The sequence below is a fragment of the Hyla sarda genome, chromosome 4, assembly GCF_029499605.1.
Source record: "Hyla sarda isolate aHylSar1 chromosome 4, aHylSar1.hap1, whole genome shotgun sequence".
Lineage (NCBI taxonomy): Eukaryota > Metazoa > Chordata > Amphibia > Anura > Hylidae > Hyla > Hyla sarda.
Genome location: NC_079192.1, coordinates 32831815 through 32853396, shown reverse-complemented (window position 1 = coordinate 32853396; position 21582 = coordinate 32831815). Strand labels below are relative to the sequence as shown.

Here is a 21582-nt window from a genome sequence, read left to right as displayed (position 1 = left end):
CCACCCGCTTTAACATGTTTTTCATGTTTTTTGATTAAACCTCTCTACCAGGCCGTCCGTAACTGTTTGAGCTGTAGTAGCTTACTGAGATCCCTTTTGACATAAAAGGGGTGCCCTGGTCGGTCAGAACCTTTTTAGGTAGGCCCACTCGGGAAAACACCTCCATTAATTCTTTGGCTATGAGTTTGGCTGAGGTATGTTGCAGGGGCACCGCCTCGGGGTACTGAGGGGCATAGTCCAGGACTACCAAGATGTTGTTACGCCGAGCGCTCCGGGTCCCCGCTCCTCCCCGGAGCGCTCGCAGCGTTCTCTCATTCGCAGCGCCCCGGTCAGACCTGCTGACCGGGTGCGCTGCGATATTACTCCCAGCCGGGATGCGATTCGCGATGCGGGACGCGCCCGCTCGCGATGCGCATCTCGGCTCCCGTACCTGACCCGTTCCCCGTCTGTGTTGTCCCGGCGCGCGCGGCCCCGCTCCTTAGGGCGCGCGCGCGCCGGGTCTCTGCCATTTAAAGGGCCGCTGCGCCACTGATTGGCGCAGCAGGCCTAATCAGTATTCTCACCTGTGCACTCCCTACTTATACCTCTCTTCCCCTGCACTCCCTCGCCGGATCTTGTTGCCATTGTGCCAGTGAAAGCGTTTCCTTGTGTGTTCCTAGCCTGTGTTCCAGACCTCCTGCCGTTGCCCCTGACTACGATCCTTGCTGCCTGCCCTGACCTTCTGCTACGTCCGACCTTGCTCTTGTCTACTCCCTTGTACCGCGCCTATCTTCAGCAGTCAGAGAGGTTGAGCCGTTGCTGGTGGATACGACCTAGTTGCTACCGCCGCTGCAAGACCATCCCGCTTTGCGGCGGGCTCTGGTGAATACCAGTAGCAACTTAGAACCGGTCCACCAACACGGTCCACTCCAATCCCTCTCTGGCACAGAGGATCCACCTCCAGCCAGCCGAATCGTGACAGATGTGCTTGTGCCCTCTAGTGGACTTCAGTACTGGGCCTTTGAGATCCATAGCGATCCACTCGAATGGAACCTCAATAATCGGGAGAGGGACCAGGGGACTACGGAAATGTGGCTGGGGGCTGGTTATCTGTCTGGTTGTGCAATACTTTTCCACCTCCTTGAACACACTGGGCCAGTAAAACCACTGTAGAATCTGGTCCTATGTTTTCTGCTGGCCCAGGTGTTCCCCAAGAGCATGCTGGTGGGCTAACTCCAACACGAGCCTGCGATATGCCTTGGGCACCACCAACTGTTCAACATACTCATCCCATAGTTGATTTACCCGGTACAGCATCCCCTGTTGAACCACAAAACGGGGGAACATAGACTTTGTCCCTGGTTGTTGCGGGTCACCCTTGACTACTACCACATTTTCCCAGGCCCGAGATTGAGTCGGGTCCTGGTGCTGTGCTGTACCGAAATGGTCTCCAGAGACATTGAGGTCTGCCAGCTCCGGCAAATCCTCCACGTCTCCCACTATTACATTCAATGGGGTTGGCTCCCCCCTTCCAACCACCCCTACTGCTGGCCCTTCAGTCTCAGGTTCCCAGGGGTAAGGCCAATCTATTGGGGTTACTCCTGCCCCATGGGTATTGGTGACTCTCACATCAGGCCACAGTGATAGGAAACCGGGGAAGTCTCTCCTAATTATTAGTCCATAATGGAAATTTGTGGCGACGGCCACCTCATCAGTCCACCTGCCGGCCACCGTGGATAGAGACACCTGGGCGGTGGGATAGTCTTTTAAGTCTCCATGGATGCACAAGAAACTGACTTTTCCGCCAGCTCTTACCAAAGTCACCAGGCTCCCTGAGTCCAGCAGTGCCATCGCCAGGGTGTCTCCCACTTTCACCTGGCAGAGGTGACTATTGTCTACTGTTTTGGGGGTACCAGTTGCACACCATCTCCTGGCATACATTGAGGGGCGGTAGCCATAGTTGGTGTCCATGGGCTCTCACCGATGGGGACAGTCAGCCCTTATGTGACCAGGCTCTTGACCATCGGAGCTGGGTCTGTAGGGAGTACATCCCGAGCGAGTTTTGGTGGCACTAGCCGACTGGTTGAAGGTGGAGATTTCCGGGGTTTAACTGGCCCCTTCCCAAAAGAACCCCCCTGTAGGTTTCTGGTGGCCTTATAGTGCTCCACCAGGTCGACCATCTCTAGGGCATTACAGGAGACACCTGGCCGATCCAGTTCTGGAAAGGGTACGGCAAAGCCCTCCAGAACACATCAGCCAACAGATGGTCCAGCATAGCAGTGGGACTCAGTAAGTCAGGCTGCAGCCATTTTTGCAACCTTGTAACAGATCATAATACTGCAGTCTGGTCCAGACGCCAGGAACGGAGCGACGACCTCAGCCCATTGGTCTTGGGGTAACTTCTCCCTCATAGCCACCTTTTTGAATACCGACAGGTAGGTCTCGACATCATCTGAGGGGGTCATCTTAGGAATTGCCAACCGAACAGCTTTCCGGCCATCGTGGACGTTCTGGGACGCTCCTGCGGCTTGTAACGCCATCACATGCTGTAATAGCAGCTGGTTGGTTTCCTGCTGCTGCTTGTTAGCCTCCCGCTGCTACAAGTTATGCTCCATGAGGGCTTTCATGACAGCCTCCATTTTGTCAAGGGACACAGGTCATAACCTTGCTGGCTTAATATAGGACATACACCCGTGCCCGGGAAAAACAAAAACTTTTCGGCTTTCAGGCCAGCCTCACTGTAACGCTGAGCGCTCCGTTTGTAGTCTGTAACCATCCAGACACAGGGGTCTACATAGGAGCTGTATGAGTATGCATAGTAATACCAATGTATTTCACTACGTTTTAACATTGGCATAGAACATTTCTAAAGAATGCCTTAGATAGTCCAGACAGTTTGATTATTATTATGACTTTAACACTTTATCACTTGTCTGGACACTCTATCTCTCCCCACCACTATCATCCAGAGTGACTACCAGCTTCCTGTATCCCAGCTTTAACAGTGAAAATAGGGCCATTCAGCTTCTGGACCCCATACTTACTTGCTTACCTAGTTGTTACTTCCATAATTCTCTTAACTAAAGCTCTGATGTGGGAGGGGAGGGGTATTTTCCCTTAAAGAAAAATCAAACATTATACCTATTTTCTATTTGTATTTATTTGTGAAAGAGGGGTTGTCTCATCAGAGATAACCTTCTTCAAAAAGCATTCACCAACGCTATTGGCTGATCGCCTCAAGTCCTGCTCCCACACCTAAGGCGGCAAACAGATGATTTTGCCTGGAGAAAGTGCAGCCATCTAGGCATTGCTGAAACCTAGTATTATGTAGCAGATGTCCAGATAAATTGCCGTTCATGTGATTTTAGGATTGTTAACGTCCTCCAGAATGGGAACCTCATAGTACGCTACTCAGTTATTATTTATAGAGGGGATTCATTAGCTGGACACCCCCCTTTATGATGGTCCACATGCTTTAACGGAACAGAGGTTTTCTATACGAGAAAACCTGTTTAGAATACTTCAGTACCCACGTGTGTCTGGTGACCAGCACTTCCACCTATTGTTATGTTCCTGCATCTCTTATACCAGTGTTTCCTAACTTTTTTAGGCTCGGGGAACCCTTCAAAAAAAAAAATTTTTGCGGGGATCCCCTACCGAAGTTGACGAGCAAAATAAAAAGGTGGGTATGTAGATAACAGTGCTGCTTTATACAGCAACTCACAGCGTTGTTTCCTTCTCTTCTCAATCTGGTCCACACCGTCAATTTCTTCCAGCCACAATTCTTCACTGTTAAACCTAAGAAAACAAACAAATTAGGCTCCGCACTATACCAGCATCAGCCTCCAGATTACCCTTTTAGAAGTGAGGAGGAATACAGGGGCGTATAGGTGTAAAGGGGTAACAGGGTGCAGAAAGGTGTACATGGGTGACAAGTGTGTAGAGGAGTGTACATGGGTAACAGAAGGGTGTAGAGGAGTGTACATGGGTGACAGAGGGGTGTAGAGCAGTTTACATGGGTGACAGAGGGGTGTAGAGGAGTGTACATGGGTGACAAAGGGGTGCAGAGGAGTGTACATGGGTGACAGAGGGGTGTTGGGGGTGTAGAGGAGTGTACATGGGTGACAGAGGGGTGTTGGGGGTGTAGAGGAGTGTACATGGGTGACAAAGGGGTGTAGAGGAGTGTACATGGGTGACAGGGGGGGTACAGGGTGACAGATGGTTGTAGAAGAGTGTATGGGTGACGGGGGTGACAGAGGGGTTTACATGGGGGACAGAGGGGTGCACATGGGGGACAGAGGGGTGTACATGGGTGACAGAGGGGTATACATGGGTGACAGAGAGGTGTACATGGGTGACCTGTGTTGGGGGTGTAGAGGAGTTTACATGGGTGACAGAGGGGTGTAGAAGAGTGTACATGGGTGACAGGGGGGTGTAGGGGGTAAAAGAGGGGTGGACAGGAGTGCCAAGGTGGTAACAGAGGGGTCGACAGGGGTCACAAGGTGGTAACAGAGGGGTGGACAGGGGTGACAAAGGGACAGAGGGGTGAATAGTGGGGGTTGGACATTGGTGATAGGGGGGGGTAGATTGGGGGGTGGTCAGAGGGGTGGTGAACATGGGTGACAGGGGCGGACAAGGAGGACATGGATGACAGGAAAGTGGACAAGGGTGAAAGGGGGTAACAGAGGAGTGACAAAGGGTGGTAGACAGAGGTGACAGAAGGGAGAGGGTGCACTACCTTAATCAAGCTAAGCCGTCCTTCTGCGGGGGATCAGGTAACATCAGGCCTGCCGGGAACAATCCGGCAATCACCATTGCATTCAATGGACTCACTCACGGCACCGCAGGGGGGGAGGGGGATGCTGTGTGTGTAGTGCGTGCATACACTCAATGCGCAAGCAGCGTTCCCTTCCCCCCTGTGCCGCCATGACACGCAGGCCGGGGCAGGAGATTTATAAATAAATAAATAAAATTGCCTATTTGAGCCAGCAGAACCCTCTGCAGTTCTCGACGGAACCCCGGAATCACTGTCTTACACCAATGTTTCCCAACCTTTGGCTGTCCGGGCATGCTGGGAATTGTAGTTTTGCAAAAGCTGGAAGCACTCTGGTTAGGAAAACACTGTCCTACACAAACCAGAACCCTATGCTGTGCCTTTGTTTTATCATTTTTCAGAATTAATACTGCTGTAAAATTAATTTAAAGGGGTAGTCTGCTGAAAAACATATATTTTTTTTTTATCAACTGGTGCCAGAAAGTTAAACAGATTTGTAAATAGAAGTAATTTACAAATGTGTTTTGTAACTTTCTGGCACCAGTTGATTGAAAAAAAAAAAATGTTTTCCAGCAGAGTACCCCTTTAACCCCTTAAGGACCACGGACATACTCATATGTCCCAGCGAATTTCGCATCCCGCCGGATTCAGCAGGCATCCCAGGCAAACGCCGAGGGGGGTCCCGGGACCCCCATATGTCGAAGATCGCCGCAGATCGTCCGCGAAATCGTGCGGGCGATCTGCGGTGATTCCGGTCATTCGGGTCAGTGATGACCTGGAAATAAATGGTGATCGGCGGCGTACAATACACCGCCAATCACCTACTGTTGCTGGGGAGCGGTGACAATACTGTCACCGCCCCAGCAACGCTGCTATTGGCTGGCGATCGTCCAGCCAATAGCAGAGCGGCAGAGGAGGGGTTAATGGCTCCTTCCCGCTGCTGTACCTGCTCTCTGTGTTCAGTCAGCGGGTGCAGCAGTGAGGAGAAGACCGTGGACCCCCCCTCGGAGCCGGAGCCCCCTCAGGAGCCGTTACAATAGTGCAGTGTATAGGGACAGGTAGGACTAATAAAGTTAAAAAAAAGAAGAAAAAAAAGAGTACCCCCCCCCGACCCCCCAATAGGTCCCCAACGGTCCTATTAGGGTCTGATCCCTGAGTTTGATGGCGACTCAGGAATCCAGATTGACATGGCTGGCTTCACTGATCTGGACTTTTTAAAGTTTTTTTTCAGTGACAGCCTGGTCAATCTAATGGTGGAGCAAACAAACTTGTACGCCCAGCAGTTCATTGCCCACCACCCAGATTCCTTTTTGGCCAGGTCCAATGAATGGCACGCCATTGATGGAGCGGAAATGAGGACATTTTGGGGCCTCTCGCTGCATATGGGCCTGGACAAAAAACCAAGTGCTCATCATTACTGGAGCAGGGACGTCCTCTACCAGACCCCGCTTTACAGTATGGCGATGACACGGAGGCGTTTTGAGGCTATTCGGAAATGCCTGCATTATGCAGATAATGTGGCATGTCCGCCCCGAGGTGATCCCACCTGTGACCGGCTTTACAAAGTGAGGCCGGTCATCGATCACTTTGGGGCCAAATCTACGTACCGCTCAGGGACCTCTCGGTAGATGAGTCTCTCATCAGTTTTAAGGGGAGACTCATCTTCCGCCAGTATATTCCCTCGAAGCAGGCGCGGTATGGCGTGAAGCTCTATAAACTCTGTGAGAGCACCTCCGGATACACTTGCAGGTTTAGAGTATATGAGGGACGAGATTCCCGTATTGAACCCCCAGATTGTTCCCCCACTCTTGGTGTTAGTGAGAAAATCGTTCGGGACCTTATGCACCCATTGCTGGATAAGGGTTACCACGTGTAAGTGGACAACTTTTATACCAGCATCCCTCTCTTCACATCCCTTGCTGCCAGATCCACGTCCGCTTGTGGGACCGTGCGGAAAAACCAGAGAGGCCTCCCTCTAAATTTGGTCAAGACGCCTATTCCCAAGGGTGAGTCCCGTGCCCTGACCCATGATAACCTGTTGTTGGTGAAGTATAAGGATAAGAGGGATGTCCTTATGCTCACCACTATTCATGGGAATGGCAGCTCACCTGTCCCTGTGCGAGGTACCGTGGGACCTGTCCTCAAGCCCGATTGTATTCTGGACTACAATCGGTATATGGGGGGAGTTGATCTCTCAGATCTAGTCCTCAAGCCTTACAACGCCATGCGGAAAACACGGTCATGGTACAAAAAAGTTGCGGTCTACTTGGTACAGGTACAACGCTTTTGTACTATCCCAGTACGCTGGCAACACAGGGACATTCCTCCAGTACCAAGAAGAAGTCCTAAGGTTCCTGATCTTTGACCGGGAAAGATTAGGCCGGACTTCCCAAGGGTCTGGAGTTATAGGCGCCAGGATCGTCCCTGGCCAGCACTTTCCAGGTGTGATCCCCCCCACTGGAAAGAAGGGACGAACCCAGAAAAAATGAGTGTGTTTCAGGAAGGGGATGCGCAAGGACACCACATATCAATGCGACAATTGCCCAGATAATCCGTGCCTCTGCATAGGCTGCTTCAGGGAGTATCACACTTCCATGGAGTCCTAAATTTTCCCTTTTCATTTGAATTTTCCATAATTTGACCAATGTACCAAGTCCAGAGTACATTCCAAAATTTAACCCCCATAAATCACTAAATTGCCCCAAAAAAACCTGATAAGACCTCTGGGGGTGTTTTTTCAAAAATGGGTCATAGGTCACTGAGTCACTATCATCGGGGACTTTTTATGTTGCCTCAAATGCGCAGCGCTCTTTCTCCACCTGAGCGGGTGCGCATTTGAGGCAACAGGTTAGGGACGGCCACACACATCACATTCCCAGAATGATGATTCAGAGCGTAGGGTTTGGGGCGGGCATATTTTTTTTAGTTTTGGCTATGCTCTGGGTCATCATTCTGGGAACATATCCTGTTTTATTGTGTTTTATCATTTTCTGGCCCACTGTACCCCATATTAGTTACCCCATATTTAGGGCTCAGTGCTCCCCTCATTAGCGCTCCTTGAGGGGGGGTCCCATATTCTGGCTCCATATCAAGCTAAAGGTCCCTGACTGCGCTCCCACTCAAGCATGACTTGCTGTGCACCCGCCAAGCCTAAATCATCAAAAAATAAGGTATGTCCTTACTCCAAAGAAATGTATTTACAAATTGTGGGGTGTCTTTTCTGCTATTAACCCTTGTAAAAATGTAAAATTTTGGGGGAAACACACATTTTAGTGAAAATATATATATATTTTTTTACATATGCAAAAGTGGTGAAACCCCTGTGGGGTACTAAGGCTTACTTTACCCCTTGTTACATTCCTCAAGGGGTCTAGTTTCCAAAATGGTATGACATGTGGGGGATATTTTGCTGTCCTGGCACCATAGGGGCTTCCTAAATGCGACATGTCCCCCCCATTTCAGCAAAGTTTGCAAATATGACTCCTTCTCTTCTGAGCATTGTAGTTCGCCCGTAGTGCACTTGACGTCCACTTATGGGGTACCTCCATACTCAGAAGAGATGGGGTTACAAATTTTGGGGGGTCTTTTCTACTATTAACCCTTGCAACAATGTGAAATTTGTAGGGAAACCCACATTTTAGTGAAAAAAATATATATTTTTTTACATATGCAAAAGTCGTGAAATCCCTGTGGGGTATTAAGGTTCACTTAAGGGGTCTAGTTTCCAAAATATAATGCCATGTGTTTTTTTTTTGCTGTCCTGGCACCATAGCGGCTTCCTAAATGCGGCATGCCCCCAGAGCAAAATTTGCTTCTAAAAAGCCAGATATGACTCCTTCTCTTCTGAGACCTGTAGTGCGCCAGCAGAGCACTTTTGACCCCCATATGGGGTGTTTTCTGAATCGGGAGAAATTGGGTTTCAAATTTTTGGGGGTATTTTCTGCTTTAACCCTTTCTAAAAATTTAAAATTTTTGGGAAACCAAGCATTTTATGTAAAATTTTGTATTTTATTTTTACAAGCATTTTAGGTAAAAAATATATATATTTTTTTACATATGCAAAAGTCGTGAAACTCCTGTGGGGTATTAAGGTTCACTTTACCCCTTGTTACGTTCCCCAAGGGGTCTAGTTTCCAAAATGGTATGCCATGTGTTTGTCACGATGCCGGCTGGCAGGTAGTGGACCCTCTGTGCCAGAGAGGGATTGGCGTGGACCGTGCTAGTGGACCGGTTCTAAGCCACTACTGGTTTTCACCAGAGCCCGCCGCAAAGCGGGATGGTCTTGCTGCGGCGGTAGTGACCAGGTCGTATCCACTAGCAACGGCTCACCTCTCTGGCTGCTGAAGATAGGCGCGGTACAAGGGAGTAGGCAGAAGCAAGGTCGGACGTAGCAGAAGGTCGGGGCAGGCAGCAAGGATCGTAGTCAGGGGCAACGGCAGAAGGTCTGGAAACACTGGCAAGGGACACACAAGGAACGCTTTCACTGGCACTAAGGCAACAAGATCCGGCAAGGGAGTGCAAGGGAAGTGAGGTAATATAGGGAGTGCACAGGTGATAACTCTAATTGGAACCACTGCGCCAATCAGCGGCGCAGTGGCCCTTTAAATCGCAGAGACCCGGCGCGCGCGCGCCCTAGGGAGCGGGGCCGCGCGCGCCGGGACAGAACAGACGGGGAGCGAGTCAGGTAGGAGAGCCGGGGTGCGCATCGCGAGCGGGCGCTACCCGCATCGCGAATCGCATCCCGGCTAGCAGCAGGATCGCAGCGCCCCGGGTCAGAGGACGTGACCGGGGCGCTGCAGCGGAGGAGGTGAAGCGAGCGCTCCGGGGAGGAGCGGGGACCCGGAGCGCTCGGTGTAACAGTACCCCCCCCCTTGGGTCTCCCCCTCTTCTTGGAGCCTGAGAACCTGAGGAGCAGACTTTTGTCAAGGATGTTGTCCTCAGGTTCCCAGGATCTCTCTTCAGGACCACAACCCTCCCAGTCTACTAAAAAAAAATTTTTTCCTCTGACCTTTTTGGCAGCCAAAATCTCCTTGACCGAGAAGACGTCCGAGGAGCCGGAAACAGGAGTGGGAGGAACAGATTTGGGAGAAAAACGGTTGAGGATGAGTGGTTTGAGAAGAGAGACGTGAAAGGCATTAGGGATACGAAGAGAAGGAGGAAGAAGAAGTTTATAAGAGACAGGATTAATTTGACACAGAATTTTGAAAGGACCAAGATAGCGTGGTCCCAACTTGTAGCTAGGGACACGGAAGCGGACATATTTAGCGGAGAGCCATACCTTGTCTCCAGGGGAAAAAACGGGGGGAGCTCTTCTTTTCTTATCCGCGAACCTCTTCATGCGTGAAGAAGCCTGTAAGAGAGAATTTTGGGTCTCTCTCCATATAATGGAAAGGTCACGAGAAATTTCATCCACAGCGGGCAGACCAGAGGGCAAGGGGGTAGGGAGGGGGGGAAGAGGGTGACGGCCGTACACCACGAAAAATGGGGATTTGGAGGAAGATTCAGAGACCCTGAAGTTATACGAGAATTCGGCCCATGGAAGGAGATCTGCCCAGTCATCCTGGCGGGAGGAAACAAAATGTCGCAAATAATCACCCAGGATCTGGTTAATTCTTTCTACTTGTCCATTGGACTGGGGATGATATGCAGAGGAAAAATTTAATTTAATCTTGAGTTGTTTACAGAGAGCTCTCCAGAATTTAGACACGAATTGGACCCCTCTATCCGAGACAATCTGCGTAGGCAACCCGTGAAGACGAAAAATGTGTACAAAAAATTGTTTAGCCAACTGAGGCGCAGAAGGAAGACCAGGAAGAGGAATGAAATGTGCCATTTTGGAGAATCGATCAACGACCACCCAAATAACGGTGTTGCCACGGGAAGGGGGTAAATCAGTAATAAAATCCATACCAATCAGAGACCAAGGCTGTTCGGGGACAGGCAGAGGATGAAGAAAACCAGCGGGCTTCTGGCGAGGAGTCTTATCCCGGGCACAGATAGTGCAGGCTCGCACAAAGTCCCCAACATCCGTCTCCAGAGTTGGCCACCAATAGAAGCGGGAGATGAGTTGCACAGATTTCTTGATGCCCACATGACCTGCGAGATGGGAGGAGTGACCCCATTTGAGGATTCCGAGGCGTTGGCGTGGAGAAACAAAGGTCTTTCCTGGAGGAGTCTGTCTGATGGAGGCAGGAGAAGTGGAGATCAGGCAGTCAGGTGGAATGATGTGTTGCGGAGGGAGATCAACTTCTGAGGCATCCGAGGAACGAGAGAGAGCATCGGCTCTAATGTTCTTATCGGCAGGACGAAAGTGAATCTCAAAATTAAATCGGGCAAAGAACAGAGACCACCGGGCCTGGCGAGGATTCAGCCGTTGGGCCGACTGGAGGTAGGAGAGGTTCTTGTGGTCGGTGTAGATAATAACAGGAAATCTTGATCCCTCCAGCAGATGCCTCCATTCCTCAAGTGCTAATTTAATGGCTAGAAGTTCTCGATCCCCGATGGAGTAGTTCCTCTCCGCTGGAGAGAAGGTCCTAGAGAAAAAACCACAAGTGACAGCATGCCCGGAAGGATTTTTTTGTAGAAGAACAGCTCCAGCTCCTACTGAGGAGGCATCAACCTCCAATAGGAAGGGTTTGGAAGGGTCAGGTCTGGAGAGCACGGGAGCCGAAGAAAAGGCAGACTTGAGTTGTTTAAAGGAGTCTTCTGCTTGAGGAGGCCAGGACTTGGGATCAGCATTTTTCTTGGTTAAAGCCACGATAGGAGCCACAATGGTAGAAAAATGTGGAATAAATTGCCTGTAATAATTGGCGAACCCCAAAAAGCGTTGGATAGCACGGAGTCCGGAGGGGCGTGGCCAATTTAAGACGGCAGAGAGTTTGTCTGGATCCATCTGTAGTCCCTGGCCAGAGACCAAATATCCTAGAAAAGGAAGAGATTGGCATTCAAACAGACATTTCTCAATTTTGGCATAGAGTTGGTTGTCACGAAGTCTCTGAAGAACCATACGGACATGCCGGCGGTGTTCCTCTAGATTGGCAGAAAAAATTAGGATATCGTCCAGATATACCACAACACAGGAGTATAATAGATCACGAAAAATTTCATTGACAAAGTCTTGGAAGACGGCAGGGGCATTGCACAGTCCAAAGGGCATGACCAGATACTCAAAGTGTCCATCTCTGGTGTTAAATGCCGTTTTCCACTCGTCCCCCTCTCTGATGCGGATGAGGTTATAGGCGCCTCTTAAGTCCAATTTAGTGAAGATGTGGGCACCTTGGAGGCGATCAAAGAGTTCAGAGATGAGGGGTAAGGGGTAGCGGTTCTTAACCGTGATTTTATTAAGACCGCGGTAGTCAATGCAAGGACGTAGGGAGCCATCTTTTTTGGAGACAAAGAAAAATCCGGCTCCGGCAGGAGAGGAGGATTTACGGATAAAGCCCCTTTTTAGATTCTCCTGGACGTATTCGGACATGGCAAGAGTCTCTGGGGCAGAGAGAGGATAAATTCTGCCCCGGGGTGGAGTAGTACCCGGGAGGAGGTCGATAGGGCAATCATAAGGCCTGTGAGGAGGTAGAGTCTCAGCTTGTTTTTTGCAGAAAACATCCGCGAAGTCCATATAGGCCTTGGGGAGACCGGTTACTGGAGGAACCACAGAGTTACGGCAAGGGTTACTGGGAACCGGTTTTAGACAGTTCTTGGAACAAGAGGACCCCCAACTCTTGATCTCCCCAGTGGACCAATCCAGGGTTGGGGAATGAAGTTGAAGCCAGGGAAGTCCAAGGAGAATCTCCGAGGTGCAATTGGGGAGGACCAAAAGTTCAATCCTCTCATGATGAGATCCGATGCTCATAAGAAGGGGCTCCGTGCGGAAACGTATGGTACAGTCCAATCTTTCATTATTTACACAATTGATGTAGAGGGGTCTGGCGAGACTGGTCACTGGGATGTTGAACCTGTTGACGAGGGAGGCCAAAATAAAATTTCCTGCAGAACCAGAGTCCAAGAAGGCCACTGTAGAGAAGGAGAAGGCAGAAGCAGACATCCGCACAGGCACAGTAAGACGTGGAGAAGCGGAGTAGACATCAAGGACTGTCTCACCTTTGTGCGGAGTCAGCGTACGTCTTTCCAGGCGGGGAGGACGGATAGGACAATCCCTCAGGAAGTGTTCGGTACTAGCACAGTACAGGCAGAGGTTCTCCATACGGCGTCGTGTCCTCTCTTGAGGTGTCAGGCGAGACCGGTCGACCTGCATAGCCTCCACGGCGGGAGGCACAGGAACAGATTGCAGGGGACCAGAGGAGAGAGGAGCCGAGGAGACGAAACGCCTCGTGCGAACAGAGTCCATATCTTGGCGGAGTTCCTGACGCCTTTCAGAAAAACGCATGTCAATGCGAGTGGCTAGGTGAATAAGTTCATGTAGATTAGCAGGAATTTCTCGTGCGGCCAGAACATCTTTAATGTTGCTGGATAGGCCTTTTTTGAAGGTCGCGCAGAGGGCCTCATTATTCCAGGACAATTCTGAAGCAAGTGTACGGAATTGTACGGCATACTCGCCAACGGAAGAATTACCCTGGACCAGGTTCAACAGGGCAGTCTCAGCAGAAGAGGCTCGGGCAGGTTCCTCAAAGACACTTCGGATTTCCGAGAAGAAGGAGTGTACTGAGGCAGTGACGGGGTCATTGCGGTCCCAGAGCGGTGTGGCCCATGACAGGGCTTTTCCGGACAGAAGACTGACTACGAAAGCCACCTTAGACCTTTCAGTGGGAAACAGGTCCGACATCATCTCCAGATGCAGGGAACATTGGGAAAGGAAGCCACGGCAAAACTTAGAGTCCCCATCAAACTTATCCGGCAAGGATAAGCGTATCCCAGGAGCGGCCACTCGCTGCGGAGGAGGTGCAGGAGCTGGCGGAGGAGATGACTGCTGAAGCTGTGGTAGCAACTGTTGTAGCATAACGGTCAGTTGAGACAGCTGTTGGCCTTGTTGCGCAATCTGTTGTGACTGCTGGGCGACCACCGTGGTGAGGTCAGCGACAACTGGCAGAGGAACTTCAGCGGGATCCATGGCCGGATCTACTGTCACGATGCCGGCTGGCAGGTAGTGGACCCTCTGTGCCAGAGAGGGATTGGCGTGGACCGTGCTAGTGGACCGGTTCTAAGCCACTACTGGTTTTCACCAGAGCCCGCCGCAAAGCGGGATGGTCTTGCTGCGGCGGTAGTGACCAGGTCGTATCCACTAGCAACGGCTCACCTCTCTGGCTGCTGAAGATAGGCGCGGTACAAGGGAGTAGGCAGAAGCAAGGTCGGACGTAGCAGAAGGTCGGGGCAGGCAGCAAGGATCGTAGTCAGGGGCAACGGCAGAAGGTCTGGAAACACTGGCAAGGGACACACAAGGAACGCTTTCACTGGCACTAAGGCAACAAGATCCGGCAAGGGAGTGCAAGGGAAGTGAGGTAATATAGGGAGTGCACAGGTGATAACTCTAATTGGAACCACTGCGCCAATCAGCGGCGCAGTGGCCCTTTAAATCGCAGAGACCCGGCGCGCGCGCGCCCTAGGGAGCGGGGCCGCGCGCGCCGGGACAGAACAGACGGGGAGCGAGTCAGGTAGGAGAGCCGGGGTGCGCATCGCGAGCGGGCGCTACCCGCATCGCGAATCGCATCCCGGCTAGCAGCAGGATCGCAGCGCCCCGGGTCAGAGGACGTGACCGGGGCGCTGCAGCGGAGGAGGTGAAGCGAGCGCTCCGGGGAGGAGCGGGGACCCGGAGCGCTCGGTGTAACAGTGTTTTTTTTTTTTTTGCTGTCCTGGCACCATAGGGGCTTCCTAAATGCAGCATGCCCCAGAGCAAAATTTGCTTCCAAAAAGCCAAATGTGACTACTCTTCTGAGACCTGTAGTGCGCCAGCAGAGCACTTTTCACCCCCACATGGGGTGTTTTCTGAATTGGGAGAAATTGGGATTCAAATTTTGGGGGGTATTTTCTGCTTTAACCCTTTGTAAAAATGTAAAATTTTGGGGAAAACAAGCATTTTATGTAAAAAAATTTTTATTTTTTTTTACATTTGCAAAAGTCATGAAACACCTGTGGGGTATTAAGGCTCACTTAATTCCTTGTTACGTTCCCCGAGGGGTCTAGTTTCCAAAATGGTATGTCATGTGTTTTTTTTTTTTTTTTTGCTGCTTTGGCACCCTAGGGGCTTCCTAAAGGTGACATGCCCCCCAAAAACCATTTCAGAAAAATGTTCTCTCCAAAATCCCCTTGTCACTCCTTCCCTTCTGAGCCCTCTACTGCACCCACCGAACACTTTGCATAGACATATGAGGTATGTGCTTACTCAAGAGAAATTGGGCTACAAATACAAGTAAAAATGTTCTCCTTTTACCACTTGCAAAAATTCAAAAATTGGGTCTACAAGAACATGCGAGTGTAAAAAATGAAGATTTTGAATTTTCTCCTTCACTTTGCTGCGATTCCTGTGAAACACCTAAAGGGTTAAAACACTTACTGAATGTCATTTTGAATACTTTGGGGGGTGTAGTTTTTATAATGGGGTCATTTATGGGGTATTTCTAATATGAAGACACTTCAAATCCATTTCAAAACTGAACTGGTCACTGAAAAATAGTGAGTTTGAAAATTTTGTGAAAAATTGGAAAATTGTGGCTGAACTTTGAAGCCCTCTGGTGTCTTCCAAAAGTAAAAACTCGTCACTTTTATGATGAAAACAAAGTAGACATATTGTACATGTGATCCCAAATTTTTTTTATTTGGAATATCCATTTTCCTTACAAGCAGAGAGCTTCAAAGTTAGAAAAATGCTAAATTTTCATTTTTTTCATCAAATTCGGGGATTTTTCATCATGAAAGGATGCAAGTTGCCACAAAATTTTACCACCGTGTTAAAGTAGAATATGTCACGAAAAAGCAATCTCAGAATCAGAATGATAACTAAAAGCATTCCAGAGTTATTAATGTTTAAAGTGACAGTGGTCAGATGTGCAAAAAACACTCTGGTCCTAAGGTGTAAAATGGCCTGGTCCTTAAGGGATTAATGCCACATGAAAAGGATCTCATACTGGATTATGAAACATTTTGAATTATGATGGTGACAAAGTATGTAATTTACCCCAAAATGTAATTCTTGTTTATTATCCCCGCACAGCCTCCTGTACAGTACAAATTCTTGACTACTGAATAGCAGATGAAAAGAGTTTTACTTATATCTTATTTGTTTAAATTCTACTGCATTGTCTTGTATGTTACTATAAGTATGTTACAGTATTATGGCCGTATTTTTGCATCCGAATTATGGCCGCAAGTTCTGGCAATAGGACTAATGCCTGTATGTACAGGTCAGGTCTGGTCTGTGCTTGGACGGACATATTTTTGAGTTTATAATACTCCTGTGTGAACTCGGCCTAAGCCTGTTTTAACACAAAGCATAAAGTATTCAGTACATATTGCATTTTAGGTGCCTATATTCCTGCAAAACATGACTGTATTTTTGCAGCAAATCAGCGTATAAAATAAAATACACACCAATTTTTACACTATGTGAACTCTAATAGTAACATATTACATAATACAATATAATAATAATAATGATAATAAAAAAAACTGTGTGAATCCAGACTTATGTAAATATACACGAATAATACACGGTACACAGATATAAGACAGAGAAACATATGTGTGTCTGCCACTGGCAGCATGCTTGTGTACAGGGTTAGTGCCAATCTGAGGGGTGTGTGTGAAGTGGTTAATTCTCTGCACACGTCTAACTTCCTCTCTCGCAGTTCTCCTTTCCACTAAGAATAGATTTTTGGAGGTTGACGCATGCTGCAATCTTTCTGAAATTCTGATTTCAATAACTTTGTGTGTATATCCAGCAGACAACACAAGCGTACAATGTATATAAGCAGAGTGCATATGAAGAGTACAGTATATAAGAAAGGTGATAATAAGAGAATAAAAACATAATGTAATGTGCAGAGAAAGTAGATCATTTTGGGTTAGGGATTCAATGTGTAGATATTAGAGGATGATAGATATGGGATAGATAGATAGATAGATAGATAGATAGATAGATAGATAGATAGATAGATAGTTAGATAGATATGGGATAGATAGATAGTTAGATAGATATGGGATAGATAGATAGATAGATAGATAGATATGGGATAGATAGATAGATAGATAGATAGATAGATATGGGATAGATAGATAGATAGATATGGGATAGATAGATATGAGAGAGAGATAGATAGATATGAGATAGATAGATAGATATGAGATAGATAGATAGATATTAGATAGATAGATATGAGATAGATAGATAGATAGATAAATAGATATGGGATAGATAGATAGATAGATAGATAGATAGATAGATAGATAGATAGATATGGGGTAGATAGATATGAGATAGATAGATAGATATGGGGTAGATAGATATGAGAGATAGATAGATATGAGAGATAGATAGATATGAGATAGATAGATAGATAGATAAATATTCAAAATCGGTTTTAGGCAGCACACCAGTCCAGGTTCAAATAAAGTGCGGTTTTATTTTCCCATATCCAGATAGGTATCTGGATATGGGAAAATAAAACCGCACTTTATTTGAACCTGGACTGGTGTGCTGCCTAAAACCGATTTTGGATATCTACTATACAGTCTGCGACTGGGACTGTTCACCTTGGCTTGCACCCACTGACTACCTACTCTGGTGTGCTGTTTCTGCGCTTTTGCTGTGTAGATAGATAAATAGATATGAGATAGATAGATATGAGATAGATAGATAGATATGAGATAGATAGAAAGATAGATAAATAGACAGATCATAGAAGCAATATAGATAAAGGGATAGACAGGTACATAAATAATAAACATGTAAAAGCAAGATAAAGAAATTAGTATAAGAGAATGATATAGAAAAGGATATATCAAAAGATAGATAGATAGATAGATCATAGAAGCTAGATAGGTAAAAGAAAACTGTGATATCTATAATTAATAGAAATATACATAAAAGCTATATAGATAAAACAAAGACATTAAAAAAATAGTACACAGATTGATATATACATAAAAGATAGATGTGAGAGAGATAGATACATTAATAAATAGATATACATATAGGTAAATATAAATTAGATAGATAGATATGAGATAGATAGATAGATAGATAGATATGAGATAGATAGATATGAGATAGATAGATATGATGTAGATAGATCTTAAATAAATAGATATGAGAGATAGATAGATAGATATGAGATAAATAGTAAAGATGAATAGATAGATATGACATGGATATAATAATAATAATAATAATAAAGATTAATAGATAGATATCAGATAGATAAATAATTGTAAGGCGATAAAGCTAGAGAACACATTCAGACACTATAACACGTGGATAGACCCCACAGACTTACCCGTGTCATGATACACACACACCAGGCAGAAATTACATGATCCTCCTTTCTCTTAGGGGTGGGAGTTCAAAGTCACCTCCAGTTGATTAGGTGGGTGGGGTGTCTTCTATAGCAAATTTATGGGGGTCTAGCTGAATTGTTGTCCATGGTCTATGTAAGTATACAATCCACTTTGCAACTGGAAAGGTGGAGTCAGTCTACAGTAAGGGGAGGGAAGGTTAGGGGAGACTAGTACATGGGGAGGGGGGGGGGTTTCCTTCTCTCCTTGGTCAGAGGAAGTCTGGGTCTATAGATAAGAGACAGGGGTCCGGTCTGTCCAGACTGATAAGAACAATCCCTCAAATCCCTCCCTCCATTCCATAACAACTGGGAAATGTTATACATTTGTGTTATTATTCATATTTCACACTTTATTTGTAGGGATAGTTATTGCGATTTCTCTTGTCACATTGAGTTCTACACTGTCCAGGTTTATGAATCTATTTTGCTTATTCGTATTTTATATAACTGACATTAAAAATGAAGAGAGTTTATAATCTGAGGGCATCCATAAAGAAGACAATATTACAGCAGGCCTGTATATTGAGAACTGTTGTGTCATAAATAGGGGGGGGGGTACTACTCTGTGGTCAATATTTTACTTTTTTGGAGGGTTTCTTGAGAATGATCTGCTGACAGTGTGCCCCCCCCAGCTGTGAGATCCAGTAATCAGCTGTAATCTATGGGGAAACCTGGTATCATCAACCACTTCATTTCCCCCACAGCGTCACCACAGGGGACATTATGCATTACAAGTTGGCCATTTAAAAATAATAGGTTGTTTGAGTAATAAAGGGCAGGACAGGTCATCCAGAGCAAGAGATACTATTTGTAAGCAAAAATCTCCAGCCTCGATCCAGAACAGAACATGTTAATTTTTGTTGTACCCGACAATTCTGCCTCCTCTCTCTTTTATCATTTTTTTTAATTGTTTATTAAACCTCAAGCTATATTAGAAATTTTATATGTTCTGATGGCTTTGGATTAGGAGGAAGCAGTAATAAAATGATTCTTTGTGCCAATGATATTTTCGTCTTTGTTATAGACCCTTAGAAACATATTATTCATTTTTTGGTAAATTTGGTGAATTTCCAGGACTCCTTATAAACTGGAACAAATCATGTCTCGTGTTGGATGAGGATATTGGGAATGCTAAAGGACGGTGGTCTGCAAACTGCGGACCTCTAGATGATGCAAACTCCCATCATTCCCTGACAACTGTTTGCTATAATAGGCCCCTAGGGGATGGCAAATAAACATGAAAAAAAAAAAAATCACCCTCTCAATAAAAATTTGAATCACCCTCCTTTTCACATTTTTCAAAAATATCAAATAAATAAAAGTATTTGGTATCAACACATGCCTATTTATCTGGACTAATAAATGTATTACATTCCTGATCCAGCACGGTCAACGGGCATGAATAAAAAAACGTGCCAAAATTGCTGATTTTTGGTCACAGCACATATCAAATGTAAAACATTTTATAAAAGGTGATACAAGCCAGAATAACACAAAGGTGGTAACGTTAAAAACAACAACTAATGGCACGAAAAATAAAGCAAAATTAAGCCCTATAAATTACCGTATTTTTCGCCGTATAAGACGCACTTTTTCTTCCCCAAAACTGGGGGGGAAAAAGTCGGTGCGTCTTATACGGCGAATACACCCCTATCGCGTCGGTTCCTGCGGCCATCAACGGCCAGGACCCGCGGCTAATACAGGACATCACCGATCGCGGTGATGCCCTGTATTAACCCTTCAGACACGGCGATCAAAGCTGACCGCCGCGCCTGAAGGGAAAGTGACACTAACCCGGCTGCTCAGTCGGGCTGTTCGGGACCACCGCGATTTCACCGCGGCGGTCCCAAACAGCCCGATTGAATAGCCGGGTTAGTGCTTACAGGACACCGGGAGGGACCTTACCTGCCTCCTCTGTGTCTTCTCCGTTCAGGGATCCCCTGTATGGCCGGCGCTCTCCTTCCTCGTCATCACGTCGTCGCGTACGTGCGTCAGCATGCGTAACGACGTGATGGCGGCGACGGAGAGCGAGGATACCCGGCCGGCAGCAGAGACGTTCCGGAGCGACGGGAACACGGCCACAGCGATGGAGCGACATCCAGGGCAGCAGTGACGGGTCCGGAGCGGCAGGGACACGTGAGTATTACCTCCTATGCAGTGGTCTTCAATCTGCGGACCTCCAGATGTTGCAAAACTACAACTCCCAGCATGCCTGGACAGCCGTTGGCTGTCCGGGCATGCTGGGAGTTGTAGTTTTGCAACATCTGGAGGTCCGCAGGTTGAAGACCACTATTGGGTTCAAAATCTTTATTTTTTTAGATTTTGCACCTATAAATTGGGTGCGTCTTATACGCCGGTGCGTCCTATAGGACGAAAAATACGGAAAAAGCCCTATTGCGAGTACAAAATAAACAGACCGAAAAACTTTACTAAGAAAAACTCACAGAAAACATAGAACACATAAACACAGAACATAACGGATGCACAGATAAGTTGTCATTTATGGGTCTGCAGAAAATATATACAGAAGAAGGCCAGGATAATGTTAAGAAGTTGCGGGAACTAGAAGCAAGGTGGATATTAAGAACACGAGCACAGGAAAATGCAGGGTTAAATGATAGAATTGATATGGGAGTCTTTCTATGACATTTTGTATATGAATTTCATGAATAGAATGTATATATTTATATGTATTTGTATTGCACAGTACTTTCCTATTTGTACGTATCTTTCCACTCCCCTGTGTTCCACGTCACTAGAAGGGTGGTCTGTTGAAGTTCCGAAGGGAAAGAAACTGCTGTCACCAATCAGTGCGCACTGGCGTCTCCAAAGGATAGGGGATAAGATGCATAATCGCGGGGGTCCCGCCGCTTGGGACCCCCGCAATCTAACGCAATGTAGACGTCATGCCCCCTCCCATAGACTTGCATTGAGGGGGCCGGGCGTGAGTCCCACGGGGGCAAAGTTGTGACGTCACAATACTCCGTCCCCGTGGTCGGGAGGCATAACACTGAGAGCCTCCAGCGCTTCCTGCAGTGCTTACAGGTGGGTGCTGCATGCTAGATTGTGGGGGTCCCCTTTGGATATGGGATAAGATGTCTTGGGCCCGGAGTACCCCTTTAAGTAATGGTGCACAGGTCAGAGGAAATGGTCTGTTGAAGTTCCGAAGCGAAAGAAACAGCTGTTCCCCAATCAGTGTGCACTGGCGTCTCACCCTCAAAGCGCCATGCCGCCGCCTTAACCTGTCTGTATGGATTTCATGAAATAAAGAAGAAGTCACATTGTACCCCGGTGAGTGCCTTTGTAATTCTTGAAGTCTTGGAT

At 47.2% G+C, this 21582-nt stretch overlaps 1 protein-coding gene across 3 annotated transcripts in view; it reads right to left on the bottom strand.

The window, feature by feature from the left end:
* Positions 1–21582, bottom strand: part of LYL1 (LYL1 basic helix-loop-helix family member) — a 189860-nt gene that overhangs the window by 42452 nt on the left and 125826 nt on the right. The window contains exon 1 of one of the 3 annotated variants that reach the window (XM_056570441.1): positions 18199–18368. The exons of 1 other annotated variant lie outside the window; for it this stretch is intronic. In XM_056570441.1, coding sequence (XP_056426416.1) covers positions 18199–18207 — 9 coding nt within the window. In that variant the 5' untranslated portion in view covers positions 18208–18368. Of the gene's footprint in view, positions 1–3703; positions 3869–18198; positions 18369–21582 lie in introns of those variants that run through there. One more of the 3 variants, XM_056570443.1, reaches the window with a different exon arrangement.